The sequence below is a fragment of the Pseudopipra pipra genome, chromosome 3 (genome assembly GCF_036250125.1).
Source record: "Pseudopipra pipra isolate bDixPip1 chromosome 3, bDixPip1.hap1, whole genome shotgun sequence".
NCBI classification, from domain to species: domain Eukaryota; kingdom Metazoa; phylum Chordata; class Aves; order Passeriformes; family Pipridae; genus Pseudopipra; species Pseudopipra pipra.
Window position 1 is genome coordinate 63672729 of NC_087551.1, and position 23553 is coordinate 63696281.

Genomic DNA, 23553 nt, shown 5'->3' on the forward strand with positions numbered 1-23553 from the left:
GTTAATAATAACAGTGAAATATGTCCTCTCCATTGTATTAGCAGGTGATGATGGAAAAATTGTTGTACACGTACATAGAATGAAAGCTGTTCACAAAACTTGAAAAACACCAGTCTTGCTTTTATTTTATTCGGTAGTAAGCTATGAATTATATATATAAAAATAAACTATACCCATCTGAACTATTATTAGGCTGTAATTTTAATCCATCAATTCTTAAAGCCATGCTGCACAAGATCCTCTCTTACAGTTTACAACCTCAGAGGCATCCCCCTAGTACTTGCCTACAGGTTATTTTTTATTCTCTGTTTAGAACCAATTCAGACCCAGAGCTTTTCTCAAGGTTCTACATGCCATTCCAAATAAACAAAATATGTAGGATTATCACTACAGATTTAAAGTTGCAGTTATTCCCAGATGAAAATATAAATAATAAAGAAGATTCAGTGCAAGATTTATGAGTATGACTGAGAGACGTAACACTTACAGTGATCCATTTTGTAAGAAACCTACATCAGTAAAACAGTCAGAGATTCTGAAAAGGTTTATCCTCCTAGAACAGGAGGATATGTTTCCATTAGACATATATTTCTAGTCCCTAGATCTTGCAGAATATTCGATCATGTAGGGGAGCTTTGACATATTTGACATATTATTCACAGTTGAAAAGGAGTGGAGAGTGATGCCTCAAATGTGAATTAGACCTTTTTTAGAATAGATCTCTATCTATTTCTTGAATCCATTTTGTAGGAACTTTTCCTTTGCTTTCTCTTTTTAGCAATTCTGTTGCTCTGAAAGCCAGTTGAAGTGCAAGGAATATACTCTACTGGGTATTTCAAGGAAAATCATATCACTGGAACAAATAATACCTCTAAAGACCAAATAAAAAATTTAACTGCATTCAAGCGTAGGCCTGAACTCTATGGTTTGTTGGGAAAACTCTAGATGACACACCCCTAGACTACAGAAAAAATATCAGTTCAAGGTTTAGGTACCGTTTGTAGCCCATTTTTATTCCAAATAGCACTTACTAGTGTTTTTAAGCTGTTTTTATACCCATTAAGACACAGTACTCAAACAGCTGCCTCTATTTTCTCCATTCTTTTTCCATCCCCTTTCACTTCCCCAGACAAGATAAGCATCCCAACATTTACAACTGTAGGAATGCAGGTGGTTGAAACAAGTGGGTGGAAAGAGGGCGGATTGGATTGAGTATAATTGTACAACAGGTGCTGAGTTTGTTATGTACATTAGTTCACTTAGCAATAAAGAAAGTATTTTAACCAAAAAAAAAGATAGGCAAGTTCTTTTATTTACTATGTTTTTTGCCAAGCTTTTAATGAGATTGAAGATATAAAACCCAGAAAGTGTAATGTTTTACCTGCAGAAAAGTACTTTACACTCTCGGGAAATGAAATTCTGATCCTTTTTGAAGTCAGTATCTTTTGAAGAAACAGAATACATGGGAATGAAATACTCTTGTCTCCAGTAGCTTTTGTACATTGAGGGTGATTTGAAACAAAATACAGGTAAGGAAGTATCTTTGCCCCATTTATTTTTCCTATAATTGTGTTTAACTTTCTGTATCATAAGATATCAGTAACTCACAAAGGATCAGAGAATTACATCTTTAATTTACAGTTGGGCTAAACTCCCTATTAAAAATCTAAGTCAAGAATGGAATGTGATCTGTTTGACACGAGATTCTCCTTGATGGTCAGTTCATAGCACTGTGAGCATAATTCAGCACGGGCAACAATATTTAGAAGTGTATTACTCTAAAAAATAATTTGTTGCCACTGCTAATCTTTTATCCCACAAATTGCCAGCTTTCTGGGAACACCTTAGAAAGTAGAAGTTTTGGTTTGAAATGTTGGATTGAGCCATTACCAACTGCCACTTTATGTGTTATCACTTGCAGTGTCAATAAAACCCTATAAATATGTAATTCTTGGGAAAATATATTTTTCCTATGGATCTTTACTGTGTATAAGTGTTCAAGCATAACATTACTACCGTAAGCACAAACTTAAAAATCACTGCTGCAGCCAAAAGGAAATCTGTTCTGGCATCTCCATTTACAACTTAATTTAATGAAAGACCCCTTCTTTTGTAATTGTTATGCCATGATGTAAAGAACCCTGAATCGAATCCAGCTAAGTAACAGCAAGCTAAATGGTACAATAAATATTTGTTTACCCCTGAGATGGCAATGTTTTGTATTCATGAGAGTATTAATTAATGTCTCTCATAGGGGTGAAATTTGCACTGCAAGACTACTGAGAGGGGCAAAAAGAAGAAATTTTCTTTTAAAACATATATACTATTATTTTTGTGGGCATCAGAATGCATATGCTCATTACTTTCTAGTTTAAAAATTTCTAACGCTCCAGAATATTCCAGATTTCCATCATACTACTACACTCTTGATAACACAAAAAGGATGAGTAAAACAGAGCACAATCTGTTGTTGACTGGGGCATGTTAACAAAGTGCTGATGGCTTGAATTATCCAATGGTAAATTACCTTCGAAAGGTCCCCAGCCTCCAAATAGAAGCAGATAACAAACACGTTCCACGTAACCCAAAGAACCAGCCAGACAGCATACTGTAGGGAGGAAGAGAGAAACACTGCATTAACAATTCCACTATCAACTGAGTTAAACTTAGTTCATTAGACCACTAGTTCAGCCCAAGACAAAACCAGACTATAAATATGGTGCATATGGATAAAAATGTTATACGCAAAATAGAACCAGGAATAAATTCTTCCCTTTCCCAGACACAGTTTAGAGTGACCTAGTGAGTACTTAATCGGATCATAAAATCTATATCAGAAAACAGCTGATAGATCTTACATTTGATTTGAGACTACTCTGTATCTCTTATTTTTGTTCCAATGGGGAATACTACAATATAGAGACATGTAACCTTAATTATACATTAGAAGTGCAAAGCTGTTTATTCAAATGGTTATTCAAACATAACTTACCAAATAACAGTCTAATTGAATTAGGCACTGGATTCTGCAACACTTCAGGTTTAGTCTCAACAAACCAAACATATATATAACCTGAAGAAAATAAACCTATATATATATAGGTTATTTTGCAGCATTTCTACAGAATATGGAGGGATTCGGTCCTGACAGCTGCCTCTATCAATATATTTTGTGACTTTCCAAAGCATAGTTCATAATTATTCAACACCCTCAAGGAGCAGGCTGCATTTTAAACTGTTAATTTCTTGGGGAGTGGGGGTGGGGTTTGGCTGGTTTGTTTGTTTTGTTTTAGAGCATACAGGAGAATGATGCATGCTTAAGCAATATATATTCATTGGTAGTTGCAAAACTTCTTATTCATGTATCTGATGAATAATGGAGTATGTTTTCTATCCTTCTGTCCACTATTTTGCTTCTGTTTTGTATTTGTAAGACCTTATGTGCTAGAACTGGAATCTACATTCCCCTGCTATAATGCTAGAGAATCTCATATAATAAAGTTTGACCTGCAATTGCTACTCTTATCTAATGTTTGTACTTGAGAACTTCCCTTGACAAATTAGTCTGTCATCTAATAAACTTTAGGATCTACAAATGTTTTTCTAATGGCTGTTGTAGCTATCCTCTAGTTGTTCACAATTCAATTCTGCACGTTTGCTAATTTCATTCCACATGGCACTGTGTTTGTGTGAAATACAAGTGATAGGACACTATTCCCTCTCTGTTATAGATGAGAGCTATTGTCTCCTTTTGTAACACCACCCCATTTCTCTAAAGTATTTACAGACTTATTCTTCATGTCTTATATTTTTTTCTTCAAACTATACTGATTAAACCTTGATAAACTACATTTCCAAATCAGGAAACACTATTTTCTGCACACCTCCGTGTTTACATTCTGAATAAGCAGACAATATTTCGGACTTTATACTATCCATCCCCCACAAAAGAAATACACGATGAACTATTGTTTGTCATGAATGACAACCTCATTCTCTAAATTCAGTAACAACAGATGTAGAATTCTTCTTGCATTTCTCTTGCAAGTGCTGTTTTGTATCACATTGTCTATCCCTGAATATGCCATTTTCTCATTAATCTTCTAGATACTGTGAAAATAATACAATTCTATCCTTTCTCAGGATCTAAAGTGAGATTATACCCAATATGACTAAAATTTAGATCTGTTCTAATTTCTTACTTTTATAGATAACAAAATAATTGCTAGCTAGCCTAGCTATTAAATAGACCATGTACAGATTTATAAAGTATTATGAGAAATATTATTTTGGTTTAATGAAGGCTAACACAGCTTTAAAGGCTAGAATTGATTTATACAGAAGTAATTTCAAGTAATTTAAAGCATACAGATTACATATACTTTATAGGTCAGCTCTTTTTGGTCACAGATGATAGATTTAGGTCAGGAGGGTCCCTCTGGAGGTCACCTGGTCCAATCTCTGTTTACAACACAACCGGCATGGATCAGATTTTGCAGGGATTTATCCAGGAATGGCCTCGATAATCCATGTCTACTCTTTGACTGAGGGCTCCTAATAAAACTTTAGAAAATAGGAACTTAGTTCAGATGCATGGTGCTAATAACACCAAGGTTGTGGGTTTGATCCTCTTATGGGCCATTCACTTAAGAGCTGGACTTCATTATCTTTGTGGATCCCTTCCAGCACAGAATACTCTGTGAAATCTGTGAAACGCATCCAATATTTTTTAACCCAACTCTGAGACATTAAGTATATTGAGCATGTCATTTTCCTGTAGCTTGCTCACAGTACACCTGGCTTCACATGTAACATGGAGTTTTACAAATACAAGAGAAGAAAACATTAATTTAGATTCAGCAACCTTAATTTGGCATTTTTGCTGCATTTTCTGCAGCATTTTAACTTGCTGGGTTTTGCCATTTATTTTAATACTGCAATGTTACATATTCTGATGGAGTTAATACAAGTAGTCCTTCTGACATGTGGATTTCTTTTAGTGAAAATTCTAAATACTGCATTTAGACTGGTTTCTCAAAAAAAAGAGACTGACAAAGTAGTATTTATGTGCAATGTCTGTTCCCTTGAAAGATCTTTTGTGCTTCAGAACAATTTTAAGCAAACTGGACAAAACCATAGAAGATCTGAGGATTTTTTTTACCAAATTTCAGGAAAAGAGGACTACAAATGGGAATAGACACTCTATTAAATCCTTCTACACAGAAAGACTTACAAGACCATCATCTACCAGTCAACATGAAGGGAAAAAATTAGGGAGAGAGACACTGGAAACTAGGTTTCATTAGATTGGCTGTTCATGGCACAACTTGTCACACTGCATGTAAGTGATACCTGGTTAAAAAGCTCATCATGCACAGCGCATTCAACAGAACACTCCAAGGTACATGGGACCTGCTTGTCCCAGCAGAGAACCTTATTACATGAAGAAGTAAAACTTTTTCACTGTCTAGTCTATCACCAAAAAATGACAAGTTTATCTGCCATTTAGATACACTATTTTAAAGGAACATCTGTTCATACTGGACTACAGATAAGGTTAAAAATTTCTTGTAAAAGTATGCTTTAAACTGTTTCCTTTTGAACGTTATATTAAGTATTTGTTGCCTGAATGCCGTGGATAAACACTGTTTAGTTGTCTTGAAATACAAGGATGTTTCTGTTTCCCACTGCTTCTTATTTCTGATGTTTCAGATCTAGCACATCTCTTATCTCACATGCAGTCATAAATGCCTCTTGTTGTCTATGTGCTTCAGCAAACTGTTGCAGAAATTCAGCTCTGAAGATCTGTGACAATGAACAAATCCCTCTGGCACTCTCTCATATGTGTCTAATTAGAAACATTTTATAAGAGTTCTTCAAAGGGCTATAGCTATATTTTTTCTTATATGTGGGAGTTCAAGACAGCTGCATTATCTGACAGAAACCACCACAATGCTACAGCAGTCACATATCAACAAGACAAGGATTTTGATAAATACACATTGACCAAGCAGGAGATACTGACAGGAAGCACAACAATGACAATGCAGTTTATTATTTTTATGGAGCTCCACACTGGAAAGAGGTATAATTGGAAGGTTAAGACTGAATGTTTGAATACTTACTATCTGGAAAATTTTTAGCCAATCACTAAAAGTTCCTTTTATTTGTAAAATAAATTATATCGATACAGCTCTTACATGTTATAATATGCTTACAATTCTTGAAATAAACATGAATTTATAACCCTCTGCAAAAAAATTGAAAATAATTAGCTATCTTATGATCTATTGATACATGTTTGAAAATTTGCTATGAATCATCATAAGCAAATGGAAAACTGAAATATTGAAATACTGGTTCCAGAAATAAGAATCCATACATTCTTCTTAACACTTCTGTCAAAGCTGGCTAGGTAACATTATCTACATTTTACTAACAGGGAAACTGAAGGTCAAAGAAATTAAATCACTAGATTTAATTCCTCAGCTGAATAGAAAAATGATTACAAGGGCACAAGAATGAAAGTTTCAGGTAGCCCACTATTGCCTGTTGTATAAACCTGGTCACCAGAGCTCACATCTAATACTCTTGTAACTCTTTGCTTGAAGGAGAAATATGTCACATACCTTTCAAGTATAAATAGTCAGCAAATCTGAAAGCTTTGATCATTTTAAATTCAAGCATTTTTTTTCCACAGAACTTTACATGGCATTTCTTTTGCTCCCAAATTCTTTTCTGATATGTGAGTCAGTTACAAACACATTTGACCAAGGGATACAAGGTCTCCAAAGAGGAATCAGAAGAAAAATTCTCATCCAGTAGAGATACAGTTACTGAATGTGTGAGGACCAGATGTTTTAAACAGAACTGTTGCTCTCAGCAACCTAACACAAAGAGCAACCATGCTCTGCTTTTAATGATCCAGATGAAAGTCTTCCCTGCCCAGCAGTTACCTACAGGCCTCAATGGAAGAGAGCTCAGGGCCAAAACCAGTAGTCTTGACAACAAATAATATTCCTCGAAGCAGAGAGTTTTGTGCAACCAGTTCAACTTCAATAAATGTTCATTCACTTTCCTCAGTGTACTGGGAAGTTTTTGCAGAATGACATAATTATCTGGATTTTTTTCATTTGGTTGTCACAGCGTAGAGGTTGCACTAGTTTTGCTTGTCTGGATTCTTCATATCATTAGGACTTAGATATTTCTTGCAGTCTTTTATTTCTTTTTATTTATTTTTAATTAATCATGTCTATAGTATCAGAGCACTGTCCATCTTCGTGAGCTTCTGTTTCTAAGCAAATATGAACTGATTTTGTAGCATCCATTTTGAGTTGTTGGAGTTTTCTGTCTCAGATTGCAATGACATTCTAGTTTTCTGCTTGTCTTTACCAGGGAATTTTTTAACCCATTGGCATTGTGAATCCATGGCTCTTCAGTCTTTCATTAGTCACAAATTTATATATATTTTTTCTCCTTCCCTTTGTTCCCTCAGATAAAAAAATTCTGTCTGATATTTTACTTCCTTGTTACAATTTAATAATTAGTGTAACTTTTTACACTAATAATTACTTGTTACACTTTAATAATTAGTCCTCTGCCAAGACTGACTGAAAGCTGCTGAACTGTCAAGTGCATCAGAACTGGTCACTACCAAACAGAAGATTATTGTTGTGATAGTTTTTTACTCTTGAGCAATCCCCGCTTTCAGATACAGAGCAAATGTTGCTTAAAATTTCTTTCCAGAGGCTTCCAGACACCTAATGGCTATGTATAAACTTTCAAAGTCCTTGAGCTCAGTTATAAGTCCTGATTTTATATAGGAGTTTATTAACTCTATTTTCCCCTTAATTTGTGTGAGAAGGATTCATAAGCATAAAAGACAAGAAGAAAGCTGAGGCACATTCAGCTCAGGTCGAAACTGGATGAAGTGACAGCCCAGAGCCCAGTATACTGCTATTATGTACAATCACCCATCATTGTACTCATAGCCATGGAGTTATTGCTTGGGTGGGACTCACTGGGCTTCTTCTTTCTTTTGGCTTCTTCTGTTTTGTTTCCATTTTCTTGTGTGCCAGAATTATGCCGGGTACAGAAAGCACAAGCACAGATTTCCTTCTGAAGACACGGCATCAGCCCCTTTTGCATAAAAGAAGCTGAATTTCTACAGAGAACATTACTGTCAGAGAAATATCCATCTGCCCACAATTAGATGTCTGCAATGCAGATGTCCTCCTCTGAGTAGCATCTAGATTCCCATTGCAGTCAATTGAGAGGAAAGGCACTTTCAGGGCTCAGTTCATCTCTCAGTGTCTGATCACTCTAACCTCGCTGTTTGGAAAGCCAAACTTCTCAAAGGCAAAATTCCCAGTGTTAGAGAGCCTATTAAAAGTATTTTACTGGTGACATAAAAAATAAGATAGTAACACTGCACTGTGTGGATATGCACTCCTTTTTCTCCACATTAAAAAAAAAAAAAAAGAAAAAGAAAAAGAAAAAAAAGAACTAAGCAACGTCAACATCACAAGGGTAAAATATCGCCAATGGACTGCTGAAGAGACAATTATTGTCTCTTGTATCCTATACTTACTGATGGTCTATTAATGCTTGAGGTTGAATCATTAATTTTTTCATTTCCTGTTTCTTGGATTCACAGCTCTTTAGGTTTCAGTGGAAAAGACTGAGAGAAGTGCTTTGTGGTATTGCATCACTTTCATTTGTTTTTTCAGCTTCTGTATCAGTGTCCAACTGTACCAGTGAAAATATTACCCTAAACACTAAATGACAAACCTTCCATGAACAATTCAGGAGACATATCCATCCATTCATACAGCTTTCATAAGAAAGATACACTAAATTTTCTCAGTGCAGTCACACTATTCCTACAAATAATAATTTCCTTCCATATGAAGCTATAAGGGTGAATGACCAAAATATAAAATTAAGCACACAGAAATACGTAACTTACATTGTAGCATTGTAGCATTATTCAGTCAATCTATTGTTACACTAGGGAGCTACAAACATTCTAGATCCCCAAACAAAAATATCCTGTAACCGAGGATTTACTTTAAAAAAAAGTTTTCTTTAAACAGACAATATTTCTGCCATTCTTCTTACAAATGGGGAGCAGAGAAATTTTCTTCTTGTTATCTCAAATTCTTTTCTTCTTGGCTTATTTTGTCTCAAATTCTTTTCTTCATGGTTTGTTTTGGTTAGGGTTTTTTAGTTCGATGTTTTTTTGGTTTCTGTTTTTTGGGGGTTTTTGCTTGGTTGATTGGTTCATTTGGGGTTTTTGTTGTTGTTGTTGGTTTTTGTTTGGTTTTGGTTGTTTGTTTGTTTTTAATTTTATTTTTTTTTAGGTTTCTTCTGCATCCATATGTTACAGTTCTTGGCCTTTGTAAAAAAAGTGTATTTTATGTACTAAATAAAGTAAGGAAAGGCAGAAATTTATACAGGATATATTTATTTTATCTTTTTGACATAGCAGTAGAGATTTAATTGGTTTGGCTACAGTCGTCATTCAATTCCTGTATTTCTTTTGATCACATCTTTGTTGTGAAACATTTATCAGCAGGAAGCAACTTGAAATACCTGAATACTCAATGTGCTGCAACACTGTACTTATGGAAACAGCTGCAGACACATGCATATACATGCATATATTAACAGATGGACTGATATTTTTCCTCTTATGTTACTTTCATACTTTTTTAGTATTCTTTCTTTTGTTTGGGGAAGAGACTATAAAGTCTTTCAAAATAGAAATTGCTAATTAAATGGAAGTAACAGGAAAATGATATGCAGATAATTCTCGCATAAGTCGAGGTCAAAAGTCTTTATATTAGAATTCTTGTAATAGCTCTATATTTCAAGACATAACTTGAGCTGGTCAGGCAATAGTGAACCTTAAAATAGTGCTGTTTTGATCCTTCTCTAACCTTTCTGCTTCAATTCCAACATTAAGCTACCAGGATCTACCTCAAGAGGTACTAGCACTAGAAATCAATGCTATTCAAGATCTAAAAACTTGAACTAATGGTTTGGAAATTACAGTATTTTTTACCAGTTCTAATCAGCTGTTAAATTCATATTAAAGCTGGCATAGGAAAAAAAAAAAAAGAGATAGAAATCAAAATTGTGTGATTTTGGAGGTCATTTGGTTCTTCAATTCAAGAGCTAGAAATATTTTGAAAGAACTTTTTCAAACCCTGCCTTCTAGAACACTCTTAAGATACTAAGCATTTCAAGCCCTGGTTTTTCTCAGAGTTAATACATAGTGCTCAGTGAAGAAATTACATTCACAGGAATTCAAGCTGTTTTCTATGGATATTTTTTTCTAAGAAATCTTAGCGGAAAACTGTAGGAATTATTGATGAAAAATTTCACTGAGAACATTTTACCAATTAATTAGCAATGAAAAAGAAACATGACAAAGATCACTCAATACTATAAGCTGCTTTCTCCAAGGATTCACTGAGAGTGAATATTACTATGGAATGATCACATTGCAAAAAAAAAAAAAAATCCCACATATTTAAGACAAAAGTGATAGGTGGAAGAATGGTTTTGAAGATAGTCTGCCTCAATTGTTAAGAAATATTTGAAAACATGCTCGAGAAGATCATGTAATTGCTTTTCTGCAGAATATGTTAATAGCCCCTTACCAAGAAATGGTGTTGCTTGTTCCCTGCCATTGCCCAGTCCAGGGACCACTCTACCAAGAGGGTCTGCTGATGGTACCAGTTCAACAAGCCACACTGACTGTCCGACCCCTCCCCAGTGCAGCAGGGCTTTTCCATGTGGGCTCCGTGCTGTGTTGACTCTGCCATATGCTTGCATTTTTCCCAGGGTAAACCAGGCTCACCAGCTGGGGACCACTTCTCTAGGTTCTTTTCAACCTCAGGCAGTCCTAGGAGGAACCTACGCCTTCTGCCAAGTGATCAGACCTCAGTGGGAACACTGGCACTCCCTCCCGCTTGAACTGGACAATGTGGAGCCAGGAAGGCAAGGTGTTTTTTGTCAGCTAAAATAAACATAAGACATACATCCTTGCTGTAATCTAATGAGAAGAGGTTCTCACTGGAAAAGCTGTGGGAAGCTGTAATCTGCTTCAGACATCAGCAACTGGTGGAGCTAGACATGTATTGACTGTTTCCTTGGTGTCTCTGACTTTTTTAGAAACATACAAAAAGAAAAATCTTTTATTATAATTCAGTCATTGAACAGTTTATTTTAATGGAGTTTTTAGCAGCTGTTCCCATTTAAATTCCCTATTAAAAATATAAATAAGGACAATCAGAATTCTTTCAGTGTTCATTTTTAACAGAATGCAAAAAATAAAATCAATAGCTACTGTTGCTAGGAACAGAAGTCTACTGACATTTATCTAGATTCTTTTATTGATGCCTCAGTATTTGAGTGCCAACTACAACTATTTATAAAGGGAATCTATCTCCCTCAGTGAATATACCAAAATTCTTGCTAAAACTAAGCCATTTATAATCAGATCTTTTTGATAAATTTAGAGGTTTGTATTCAGCTTTCCAGGTATTGTTTTCTTCCCTCCATTTTCTTTGACTTAATGCTTTAGCAGTGAAAGTCATGAGGAGCCTGGCTGTTGAGTTCACAGGGCTTTGAGTGTGGTCCCTGGTGTTCATATTCCAAAAGTGATTTAATTTTAACTAAACATGTATTTGTAATGAGAAAAATGCTTTCTTGCCTCTCTCTGAACTGTTTTTTAAAGCTCAAATTTTAAGAAGTCCCTAAGATCACTCCAAAAGTTTAGGAAAAAATTGGGAGGTGACTAAGATACTAGCAGTGTTTGTCTTTCATAGTTGCAGAACAGAGCACACAGACCTTCAGCCACTGGCTGGAAGCTCTGTTTTGGGAGGTCAGTAGCTGTTTTGAAAGTACCAGGTAACTGCAAAGGTCACTTCCCATTCTTTGGAAATAAGAAGCAAACAGAAATTGGATCTGCAGAGTGTTCTCCTTTAAAGGAACCTCAACTAACATTTAGAGTAAACATACTATGGAGACAGATTAAATTTTGTTTAGGAGGCTAAGGTAGCTGGAATGGATGGAGCCAAATTCTAGAGGCATAAAATCTAGCCTCATGGAACTGTGTGGTGAGTACAGGGTTAGATGCAACTTCCTTGTGTAGGGGGTGCATACCTGTGAGATTTTCATTGTGCCCACATGCACAGGACTGACTCACTGAGTGAGGCCAATGAGCCACAGGGAGGGGAGAGAGGAAGACAAAGAACGCCCTTCCACTTCCCTTATTTCCTTCTAGTAAATCTGATAGGCAAGACTGCCTGATCTGACAAGATCAGTATGTTTTAGTACAATATGGTTTTTTTTCAGTCTTTTTCAATCCTGAAAGTATTGAATTAGATGAAAAAAAAATCTGAAGCTATAACAAAAAAATAAATGTAGATACTTAAACATGACTTTCTAAAAGAGCATAAAATGCAAAATGGACTTAATTTTCTAATGTCTTCAGGGAGATTTAAGACTGTGTTTGCCTAAAAAACATTCATTTCATGCTGAAACCAGAGTGCATATATTTAAAGAAAGTAATATTTCAAAAATATTTTCTTCATGTATCATTCAATCAATATCTGATTTTTCTCAAATCACCATAACACATTAACCATAACACCATAACACCATAACACATTTTACTCATTGGATGAATTACAGACTTCTTCAGGAAGGTTTATACCTGAATTTGTGTGCAAGTTTTACTCCGTATTGTTCAGGAAACAAAGAAAAACCCTTCTCTTAGCGTATCTTAGGGAAACTACCTTTTCCTTTGTTTTCAAAAGGCATCAAAAAACATTAGCTAAAAATATTCCATGCCTTACATTTTTCCAGTTCTGAAAAGAAACCAGAGATGTAATCAGACAATGTTGTGGCCCAGGCCTCTTAACACATATAGATTGGCCAAATTCTATTTCCCTAAATGTGATACAATCAAAGAATATCTTAATGTTCCTTATTCATGCCTTCGAGGTTTTTTCTTTCATGACGTAACCTTCAAATCCTTCTTTTTTGGCAAAATTATGGTAATGAATGTATTTTATTTTCTTTCTCTGAAAGTACCTGTTGCTTCTCTCTTCTGCATATCTCAAATACCCTAAGAAATGCTTTGATTGTCCTTTCTCTGGAACTCCTGTTTGCATCTCAGTTTTGGGTGAGAACATGTGCCTGTTTTGGACTGGGAAAGGTTATTGTTACTATTTCCTTTACTATTAACCTTCTCATCCCAAGTATCTTCTAGGTCAAGCATTCTCAAAAAATTCCTTATAATTTTTAAACAAACCAGGAGAAATTTTCAAACACCACCCAGGACTAAGACTGGCATCTCTGTAACTACAGATGCAAAAAACTCGGGACATTTAATCGTTAAGACATCACTGACTGGGAAGCCTGCCACCAACATCCACACTTGATGCACGTACATTGTCTTTTGGCTCTCTACAGCTATGCCCATCTGCTTCAGTGGCATGGTGCCTGCTTATCAGCTAGTTGGACAGTTTCAGTATGCAGAGGTGCCAAAAAAAGGTTTTACATGGGTAGCCTGTATAACCACAAAAGTGCCATTTCTTTTGTAGGAAAAAATGCTAGAGCTGAGATACTAATAGACTATATCTTTGTGCATTTTTAGTTTTTTCACTCACTGAAGAAGCGTCTTGCCATAACCATTTTAACATGTCTTTTACAAAGAAAGATATGGTACTAAATGGAAAGAAGGCAATATCTAACGATAAGACTCTCATAAACAAAACCATCATGAGATAAAATGAGAGTATGGCAGGTTGAGCATAGTTTAACTATTGTGCACTATACACCGCTAATTCAAAGAAAAGAAAAAGGCAAAAAAACCCAACCCCACCCCAGTTTACACATTTTGAAACAAGGAATGCTTTACAAATGCAGGAATTGGATCACATTGAGAGAAAAGCAAATTATTTATTATATGACAACATAAAGCTGAGATAGTCTAGATAACCCTAGTTTGTCCTAAAGAGATGGCACGCCATTCCGACACAAATTTAAATATTTGGTGGTTTTCTTTTAGGATCATTGTTCAGTGTTCATATTATTTCAAGCTAAGGCTAGACTTCATATCCTTTTTAGAGCAATTCTAACTCAGCAAACTGAAATCTAAAGAGATTATTTAAGCTTAAATTAAACATCTTTAAAAAAAATTTTTGAGAAATACAGGATGAGGGAATTAAACTGACTTTCAGTGCACAAGATGCATACAAACTTGTCATGTATCATTAATACAATCAATTACAGCATCATTTCTGATGTAAGAACAGTAGGAGATAGAGCAAATAAAGTCAAGAAAATCAACGATGGGTCCAAAAGCTGTCTTGAAACCTCAGATTACACAACTTTGCTCTCCTTTGAGAGGGATATTTGGTGATATGATTTTCAGGGTTTTCTCCCAACCCAGCTTTTCCTCTGATTTCTTGATTCTTACAGACCTTTCTTGGCATTATGACCCTATGCACAGCTCAGATGGAAAAGCATACACATTATTTTGATAAACACTCAGTGTTACACAGACCCTTTCCTGGCACTTTTCATAAAAAATAGCAGGTTGTTGAAAGGATGATAGCTCAACAAACTATAAGGAGGTAAGAAAGGTCAACAGTGAGGGAATAAACAGCTGATACTAGAAATGAGGTGGGAATATATCCAGATGTCAAGATGGCATTTGATGACATTAATACTGAAAGGCACAGTAGCTTCCACATTGTGGCAGGAGAGCCATGTGACTTTCATTGGAACAACCTCACTTGCCATGCAAAATCTGAGCACCACTGAGCCAAGAAACTTCACCAGTGCCCCCACCACTGCCATATCAGAGAGACTGTGATGACAGCTTTATGACAGGAGACAACAGCATGACAGACTGATAAATTTGCTTGGAAAATCACTGGTTTTTTTAAGAGACCATACTGAATTATTCCAAATTCTGAAAGGTATAATGAAAATTGAACAGGTTTCTTCTGCTCTCCAATTTCATTTCAAAGTGCCAGATCAAGCGCATATTCCTCCTGGTATGTGGAAATAAGTACTGAAACACCCGGTAGGAAAATACTGTCATTTTTTAATTGCTGCTGCCTTAAAATCAACAGGATAACTTTGTGACCACTAAAAAATTTTGTATCTATGCAAGCTAAAGTCATGCTTATATTTCATGCTTGAATTAAATTAGAATGTGCTGCTGGCCTGATTGCTTGGATGCTTCAAAAATACATTCCCGTCCAAGCACAATAATGTATTCCATGCAAAGACAAAAGAAATAAAAATCAAATAAAAAGAACATGTTTCCAAGCATCCAAAGGCAATTTAAATAAAGTACTGGAAAATTTAAAAAAGTGTGAATGAAAAGTTATCCATGTTAAGTTATACCAACATCCAATTTTTTTCATGCATCACAGCAGAGGTTTCTGCTGTTCAATATTTCTTTTTACCTTCATCACCCAGTCCAGACTTGTGCTTTATTTACTGAATATCATCCAAATTGACTTGTTTGCTGGATTTTCTTAGGCTAGCTGACTTACTGCAGCTTCTGAGTACATCTTAAGCATGGATTACCTTTCTAAACCCCTGGGTGGGCAAAGTAATAGTTATTAGTCTCATGTTAAAGATGAAAATTTTCTGCTGCAAATGAGTCTGAGTTGCTGAAGGTAACCACATTATTCACTACCAGTATGAGAAAATCATGTTGTGCACTAATAAGGAGATGCTCATTTTGATCACGCAATTAAAGACTGAAGCATAATTCAAAAACACAGTTGGCTAAATAAAGGTCACAGAGGCAGCCTCAATTCTGGAACTTTCTTAGTCTCAGATGCTCCATTTGCAGCTTTAATAAACTCTTGTTCCAGTGCATGTAAAAGTGTGTGTAGGCATTTTCACAACTTATTCTGTGAATAGTAGGAACTACATAGTCAGGTAGCCACAGTTAATAAGGTGTGATGAGCAGTGTCCTCCACATGAGCTTATAATAGCAGAAGAACAATGCTCTTTTAGCTTCTAGATAAGTCTTCTATTAATACATATTTATATTGCTTAAAGGAAACATTGAAAACAAAAAGAAATTCGAAAACGTTGTTACACAGAGCTGTTGATCTACACGTGAGCCATGAGAGCCTCTCAACCTCTCAAAACAGAGCTGTGCCAATCAAGACAACAAAATGACAGAAGGCAACAGCCCACCACCCATAACTATATGGGCTAGAGGCTTCTGTGCTCTTCCTTCCTCTCTTTTCCCATAAAGAATGTTGGCTTCCTTCCTCTCGTCCACACCATGGTGCAAAGAAAGAATAGTGTCTTTTGTTCTCCATCCCACACTGGTGCCAGTTGCCTAAAACAGGACAGACAAGCAGAGTAAGGGCCTGCGCAACCCTCAGGGTTCATCCCTCTGTTCAGCAGGAGCAGATCCTGCTCCTTCAGCACTGTGGCTCAGCTGTGGGGCGGATGGCTGCATGCTGGCTCTCTTGCCTAGAGTTTGTTGCCATCCCCTAATTTGAAATCATTGCCCATTCAAACAAAAGTAGATGACTTTGCAATGGGGACAAATGACAGCCTGAAATGATGCCCTGTGGCATCTCTTCCCTCTTTCTTTCTATGTCAAATGTCACACTGACTTTGCAAAAAAGAATTATTAGAATGCATTAGTATAATGGCTGTCAAAAACAGACAAAAATACTCTCTTGATATTTTTGTTAGTTTTTAATTCCATTGATCTAGATGATCACAAAGGCTTTAATTGTACTGAATTGCTTTAACTGTAAAATAATAAATAGACTTAAGCAAAACTTTACTTAGAAAGGCTTAACTGTAGCCCACTCATAAAAGTAACAGAAAATGCTAGGCAACTTTATGTATAAACAGTTATCACCAAACCTTACAATGCCTAGGTAAGTCATTGAATAGACCCAGTAATTTCTTTCTCCCCATCCTGCTTTAGAACTTCAGATGTTGAATAACTGCACTGCTGGGACTTCAGTAATATTCAGCAGACATGTCCCCATTCTTTAATGATACTTCAAAAGAAATAGAGTCCTATAGAAAAACTCTGCTGTCCTTTTGTCTACAAAAAATTTCAATAGGTTACCCAAATCTTTCTGCTCTTTTTCTGCTCATCTCTCCTCGTCTCTCCTCATGTTAGCTATTCCTTTGCTCTCATTTCTACATTACATGTATCCCATAGCATTAGTAATACAGAGAACAAACAGGAGAATTTCCAAAGTGAAGTGGATAAGAAAGATAGGAGTATTAATATTGCAAAGAGATATAAAAGTCTCAAAACAGAAAGAAGCAAGTGAAAGGTTAAGTAAATAAGATAATGTTCAAATACATAAGCCACACAGAGTATGGTCACATCTTTAAGGCATAAAAAATGTAATTTCACTGCCAGAAGAAAAAGAGAATTCTAAAATGTAGACAGGATCTGTGACTCACATAAGAACTTGGGAACAAAAGCCAGAAAGACAAATATAAAACTCCAAAACTCCAAGGGGAAAAAAGAAAAAAAAAAAAAAAAGGAGAAAAAAATGTCAGAGTGCCATTAGCAAGTCAGTAGTGATCAGTAAGAAATTGGAGCTGGAGAATTAAGAAAACTTCCATAGCAGTTGGATTCTGTCCCAGAACACTAATGAAATGGCAAGAAAGATAAAAGAACAATTAGCTTATGTTTGCAATCTCAGCTACAGGACCACGCTTCCATAGAAAAGCAATGCAAGCAGTTTGGCATTATACTGAAAAGATGGAAATCTAGAACACACATAGACTTGTCACATACATCTAGCTATAAAATTAGAAAACTCTCCCCTACCAGACAGAATTAGTCCAAAAGAATCAGTAAATCTTGGCTGAGCAGTATAAATATGGATTTATCTCGAAACTTACGTAAATGCTCATTGCGTTAATTAGGTTTTAGAGTAGATTTAGACCTAGAAAGAGGGAAATCCTTAGAAATCTCTGTCCTTTCCCATTACTAAACACTAGCTTGTCCCACCCAACCTGAGACAACATTCACCTGGAGGTGAATGGATGGGGAGAAAAGGATAGTGCACCTGGTACTCTGCCCAGCTCCAACACTTGCAATTTCTTTGGCCGAATTAATTCTGTGGCAACCTTGTGTACTCCCAGTTTAAGTGAGAACCTACTGTCTTGATGACATTCCCATGGTACTCATTTTTGAACAAAATGCTGCAGAAAGCAGATGAAGCATCATAAGAGGCTGATGTGTGGCGTCGCATTCCCTATTTAACTCAGAGTTGTTATTTCAAGTGTGTTGAAACTTTTGCCTGTTGAACATGTATTGGGAAGCAATGAAGTGGATCTTTTTCTAGTTATCTCATGGGATGTACTTGCAGAACATTATAACTAATAAATGGTAAGTCTTAGAAAAGGTCTCAAGTGAAGATCGCAGATGCAATCCTCTAACTCTCACTGGAGAGAGTACTGGTCTGTACAATTGTTTTGATTCAGCAGGAATTTCCATCTTAATACCTTATTTTGTCGTGGAAACTGAAAGGTCACTGAATATATAAACCTGCAGAAATTAGGCCTTAAAAAGCCTCCAATGCAACATTTTTATCGATGAAACAAACATAAGGGAACATCTGCCTAACTACAGGAAAATCCTGAATCTTTATCTTAAGAAATATGTTAGTCCTCTGAATTCTTGACTCTGGCATGAATTGCAGTGTTAAGAATACTTCCTCAAAATGATATGTAGCCAGCATGTATAAATCACTGATATGACAGATTGAGTGAGAATATCTGTTTAGTGTGGCAAGTCTGTAGCTCCTTTCCATATGCCTTTTGATACCCAACCTATTCGAAACTTTGTGGATTTAACATAGCAATAAAGAAATCCCAGGAATTCAATGGAAGGAGACAAAGTGCTGTCCTGCAAATTTTATATGATTACTTTCCTCCCTTTGCTTTCTACATGTTAGAAAGCAATTAAGAAATGGACCCTAAACTGAGTAGGTAAAATATAGTGTATCTGGGACACAGAAATATAATTTATAGAATGCTGTAAGATTTAGAATTACAGATAATATTCAAATTTTATATTAATTCTTAGGAATTAGAAAGCAGAAAAAAAGGCTTGGGTTCATTTAGTTTCACAACTGGAAGACACCAAGACGATTAACCACATAGTTATATTTTGAAAGATATATCACAAGGGTTGTGGCACTTCCACAGATAGACGTTTATCAAAGAACAGTTCTATGAAAACCAGTCTTCGTTTGGAAATAGTTATGATATCCATTGTACTTAAAAATGGTAGTTAATCCAGAAGAGGACTGCTCAGGGAGAGGTAAAACTTCCCCAAACAATGTGGAGTAGACCTGCTCTAACTCTTTTAGTAACAGACACCTGACAGGAACCTACTATGTGATATAAATAACATTTTCTGATTCTTGAACAGAAGATGTCCGTAGCAGATCAGTTGTCCAAGTGCTTAAAATGCTCTTATTTAAGGTTAACCACCCTGTATCTGGAAAAGATCATTCCTATTACAGGATAAATTCTAAGGAAGGCAATTTATGGATGTACGGGAGTCTTATGCCTTTTTAATTTTGAGGATTTCAAACCAGTGCTTAAAAGTCTAAGGTAAAACAAAAAAAAAAAATGTGTTGCAAATAGAAAAATAATGAATAACACAAAAGAACACGTTGGAGATTTTATTCCAGTGTAAAAAAAGCATGTTTCTATTCTTGCTTTTTGCATATTATCCTCAAGTGGGAGAGCTGCACAACAAACTCAGAAGCCTCCAGACAAAAAGGAATGCTGTTTTACTCAAAGAGCCCCCACTATGATGACATTTTAAGCTGCGATCAGCATTTTCTAGCCAGAAGAACAAACTTCAAAATGTTAAGAAATTCTAAATGTGCATACAGACCTGTAAGAATAAAAGGAGAAAAACAGAGTTCTGTCTTTCTAATAATAACACAGAAGGACTTTAAATTCACTCGTCAAATAAGGGTTCATTTTTGCTCTTAATGGAAATGTCTGAGACCTGGAAGGGGAAAATACATGTAACTACATTTAGATGACTGCTGTTAAATCATCAATATAAATGCTGTTTCATTATGATGCTATCCTTCTTTTCAATTAATGTAATGTAAAAAAAAAAGAAAAAAGAATTATAGATACAAAGCAGCTTCTATTTGAGTGTTATTTAGAAAGACATTTTTGATTTAGATCAGACTCATTTTGAATGATGTGATGAAAACTGTGCAAATATAAAGAGCAAGTATTCTGAACATCACTGGAGCAGGCAGTAAAACCAAAATATCAGCCTAACACATTTTCTTTCCAAGGTTGACTTTACAACTGTAGTGGTTTGACCCCGTCTGAATGCCAGGTACCTACCAAGCTGCTCTATCACTTCTCTTCCCAGCTGGACAGGAGAGAGAGAATAAGATGGAAAACTGCTCATAGGTTGATATAAACCAGCAAAAAAAGTGAAAGTTTGCACATGCACAAGCAAAGGGGAAAATAACAAGGTTTATCCTCTACTTCCCATTAGCAAGCAATGTCTGGCCACCTTCCCGGAAGCAGGGCTTCAGCAATGCTTAATGGTTTCTCAGTGGGCAGTCGCTGGAAACAATGAATATCCCCTTTCCTGCTCCTTTCCTTAGCTTTTATATCTGAGCTGATGTCCTATGGTATGCAATATCCCTTTTGGTCAGTTTGGGTCAGCTGGCCTACTTGTGTCCCCTCCCAGGATCTTGCCCTCGATTCGGGAAGGAATGTTACAGTGCTGATGCTGTGCTCAGCAGTAGCCAAAACACTGGTGTGTTATCAACACCCTTCTAGCTCCAAATGCAAAGCACAGCAATGGGGAAATGAACTCCAGCTCAGCTAGACCCAATACAACAATCAAACTCCTGCCTTTAATTTTTTGATTCTGTTGTCAGACTTACTGTTGAAATATTTCTTAGCTTGTTTGTAGCTTTGTTTGTACTCCAAGAGTAGTTTTACACTTGTCAGTTGCTTCTGGCTTATTTAGAGATTTCCCGGTAGTATGAGATTTCCTGCCTTGTGTTGCTGTCCTAAGAAAGATCAAGTAAGCAGTCTTCGATATTTCCCCAGCTTAGTAACTACTTATTTTCTTATTTTTTTCATTCCTATAAGTGATATCTGCTTATTTTCTTCTGATAATTTCCTTAAAAAAATAAATTTAAAAAAAAAAAGTTCTATCTTTAAACTCCTGTTGCTTTGTGGCCAGCTGTCTGAGATTTGATGCCTTTATTGACTCATTTTCAAGCACATGAATTAGAAAAAAATGTTGCTGTATTTTCCAACAGACTCCCTAAATTAAAAACAAAATAAAAAACAATCAACCAAGCAAAAACTTCAGCATCATCTTATCATAATTCCTGGCAGAAGTTTTTCAAGTCTTTTCTAAAGCCACCACAGACTATTGATCTAAAAGAATTTTTGAAGAGCAGTGAAATGTTTGCAATTATTTCAACTGCAACACCTGTTCTAGAGGCAGCTCGGGTCCTGAGCTGTATATTTTGTTCCTGGAGTATACAGCTGTAAGGAAAATCATTACTTCAGAAATTAATGGGAATCAGAGATGCAATAACTGCTCTATTTACCCTTGAAAGCAAAGCTGGATAGCTGCAGCTTGTGAACTCCACTATATTGGTTTTTTTCCCCCACACTTTAATCCATTTTCCTTTCACTTTAGCAATATTGTCACATATTGGCTGACTTTCCATGGGCATTTTAACCAGCTCCAGAACCATCTCTCTCTGTATCTATGACAACTGTTTCTACCTTCATAACAGAACCATGACTTTTTCTTACCAGCCACACAAGCATTCACTTGTTTCGTTAATTTCTTACCACTCAGTATTTTCCCTTTTGCAACTCAAACATCTTAATAATTAAACCTGACTCACAGTTCAATGGTTTCAAGAGCTAATAATTAGAGACACAATGCTACAATTTATCATGACTTCTCTGCAAAGTTCTCATTTCTTAATGACCTGTACTAGAGTTGCTGTGGAACTTGTATGTTTACATTCTCTCTGTGTGCATGCCATATGTTACCTCCTTCATGTCCATTTGTGTTTCCATTTTAGCAAGCTCCACACAATGCAAAATTTGACAGTACATTTGCTATGTGATAAGTAAAATACAAACAAAAATATTAAACTGGGGCTGAAAACATTTACCTAGCACACTCGGGAATTTCACACTGGATTCTAAATCTAGGTCCAAACTTTTGAAGATTTCAGGAGGACAAACCAAAGATTTCTTAAACATTTCTGTGACAGGATCAATAAACTTAACTTCAGTTAGCAGCAATAAATGAAGACATTCTGGTGTCATCATCAGGTGATATCTATTGCATGGGCAGAGATCTACACTTTGTTATTCAATGCTTTAATCTAGCATGATTAATTTAATCCTCATTTGAAAATACATGTAAATATGAATTATTAACTTCAAGCAAAGTCCGTTGGAGTCAATGGAACTTAAACACTTGCTAAGCATGAGATAGCTGTCTGAACAAAATGTTAAATGTTATCCTATTAAAGAATGAAGTTTTGGTTTTACTGAATTTGGTGGCTGTCTAACAGAGAGTATATATCAAAACTTTATTCCCTAATAAGTGTTTTCAATGATGTTATGAAATCTCCTCTATAAAAACAATAGAGTAAAAAGAAGAAAGACAAAAAAAGAAATAAAAAAACTTTCTAAAGCACCAGGTTATGCTGGAAGAAAGATGTTATGCTTATATCTATACATTTCTTTATAGAAATATGACCTAATTTTCCCAGTTTTAAAATACTACTAATGTAAAATATTTGTAAAGCACTTGGAAACTACAGTATTGAGTGCTGTAAAATACCTATTTTGACTAGATTATATGCGGCAGACATGCCAAAGGTTGAAATATTTTGTCATGAAAAATTTACATACATTACTATTGGAACTAATCTACTTTATCACCTGTTGGCCTAGGATGAGGTACCTGTCAGGTTATAAGCCAGATGCTACCACAGATGTCAATTACAGTATGTTCCTGTCTGTTCAGTGGATAAAAACATGAGAATTTTTAGTGCTATCAAGTTGCCTATTTCCATGATAATTAAATTCATGTAACAAAAAACAAGTCCTGAACTAAATTCTGCATCTGCAATATCACTAGATCTTTGAAAGGGAGGAAGGTGTTGACAAAATAGATACTGATTATTTTCAGGCTCTAATACAAGTACTCTCACGGTTATGCTGCTAATTTTGTGGTGGTGTTGTTATTCCTTTTCATTTACCATGGAGAAAAAAAAGTATCCTATAAGTGCTTCTTTTAGCCCTTAAAAAGAAATTCTTTGCTAGCACATTCAGTTAAGTTCCATTGAAAGCAATAGCTTCCCATGTGTTTACACCAGGGTTATAATCCAGAGAAGGATTTTAAATCCTTATGTCTGCTGGCCTGTGATAACTGTGTGATCTCTTTGTGACATCCTGTATCTGATACAGGCT

At 35.7% G+C, this 23553-nt stretch overlaps 1 protein-coding gene across 3 annotated transcripts in view; it reads right to left on the reverse strand.

The window, feature by feature from the left end:
* Nucleotides 1–23553, reverse strand: part of NKAIN2 (sodium/potassium transporting ATPase interacting 2) — a 541273-nt gene that overhangs the window by 247087 nt on the left and 270633 nt on the right. For 2 of the 3 annotated variants that reach the window (XM_064649618.1, XM_064649616.1), the window contains exon 3: nucleotides 2528–2608. The exons of the other annotated variant lie outside the window; for it this stretch is intronic. In XM_064649618.1, the coding sequence (XP_064505688.1) occupies nucleotides 2528–2608 (81 nt within the window). The remainder of the gene's footprint in view (nucleotides 1–2527; nucleotides 2609–23553) is intronic. 3 annotated transcript variants of the gene reach the window in all.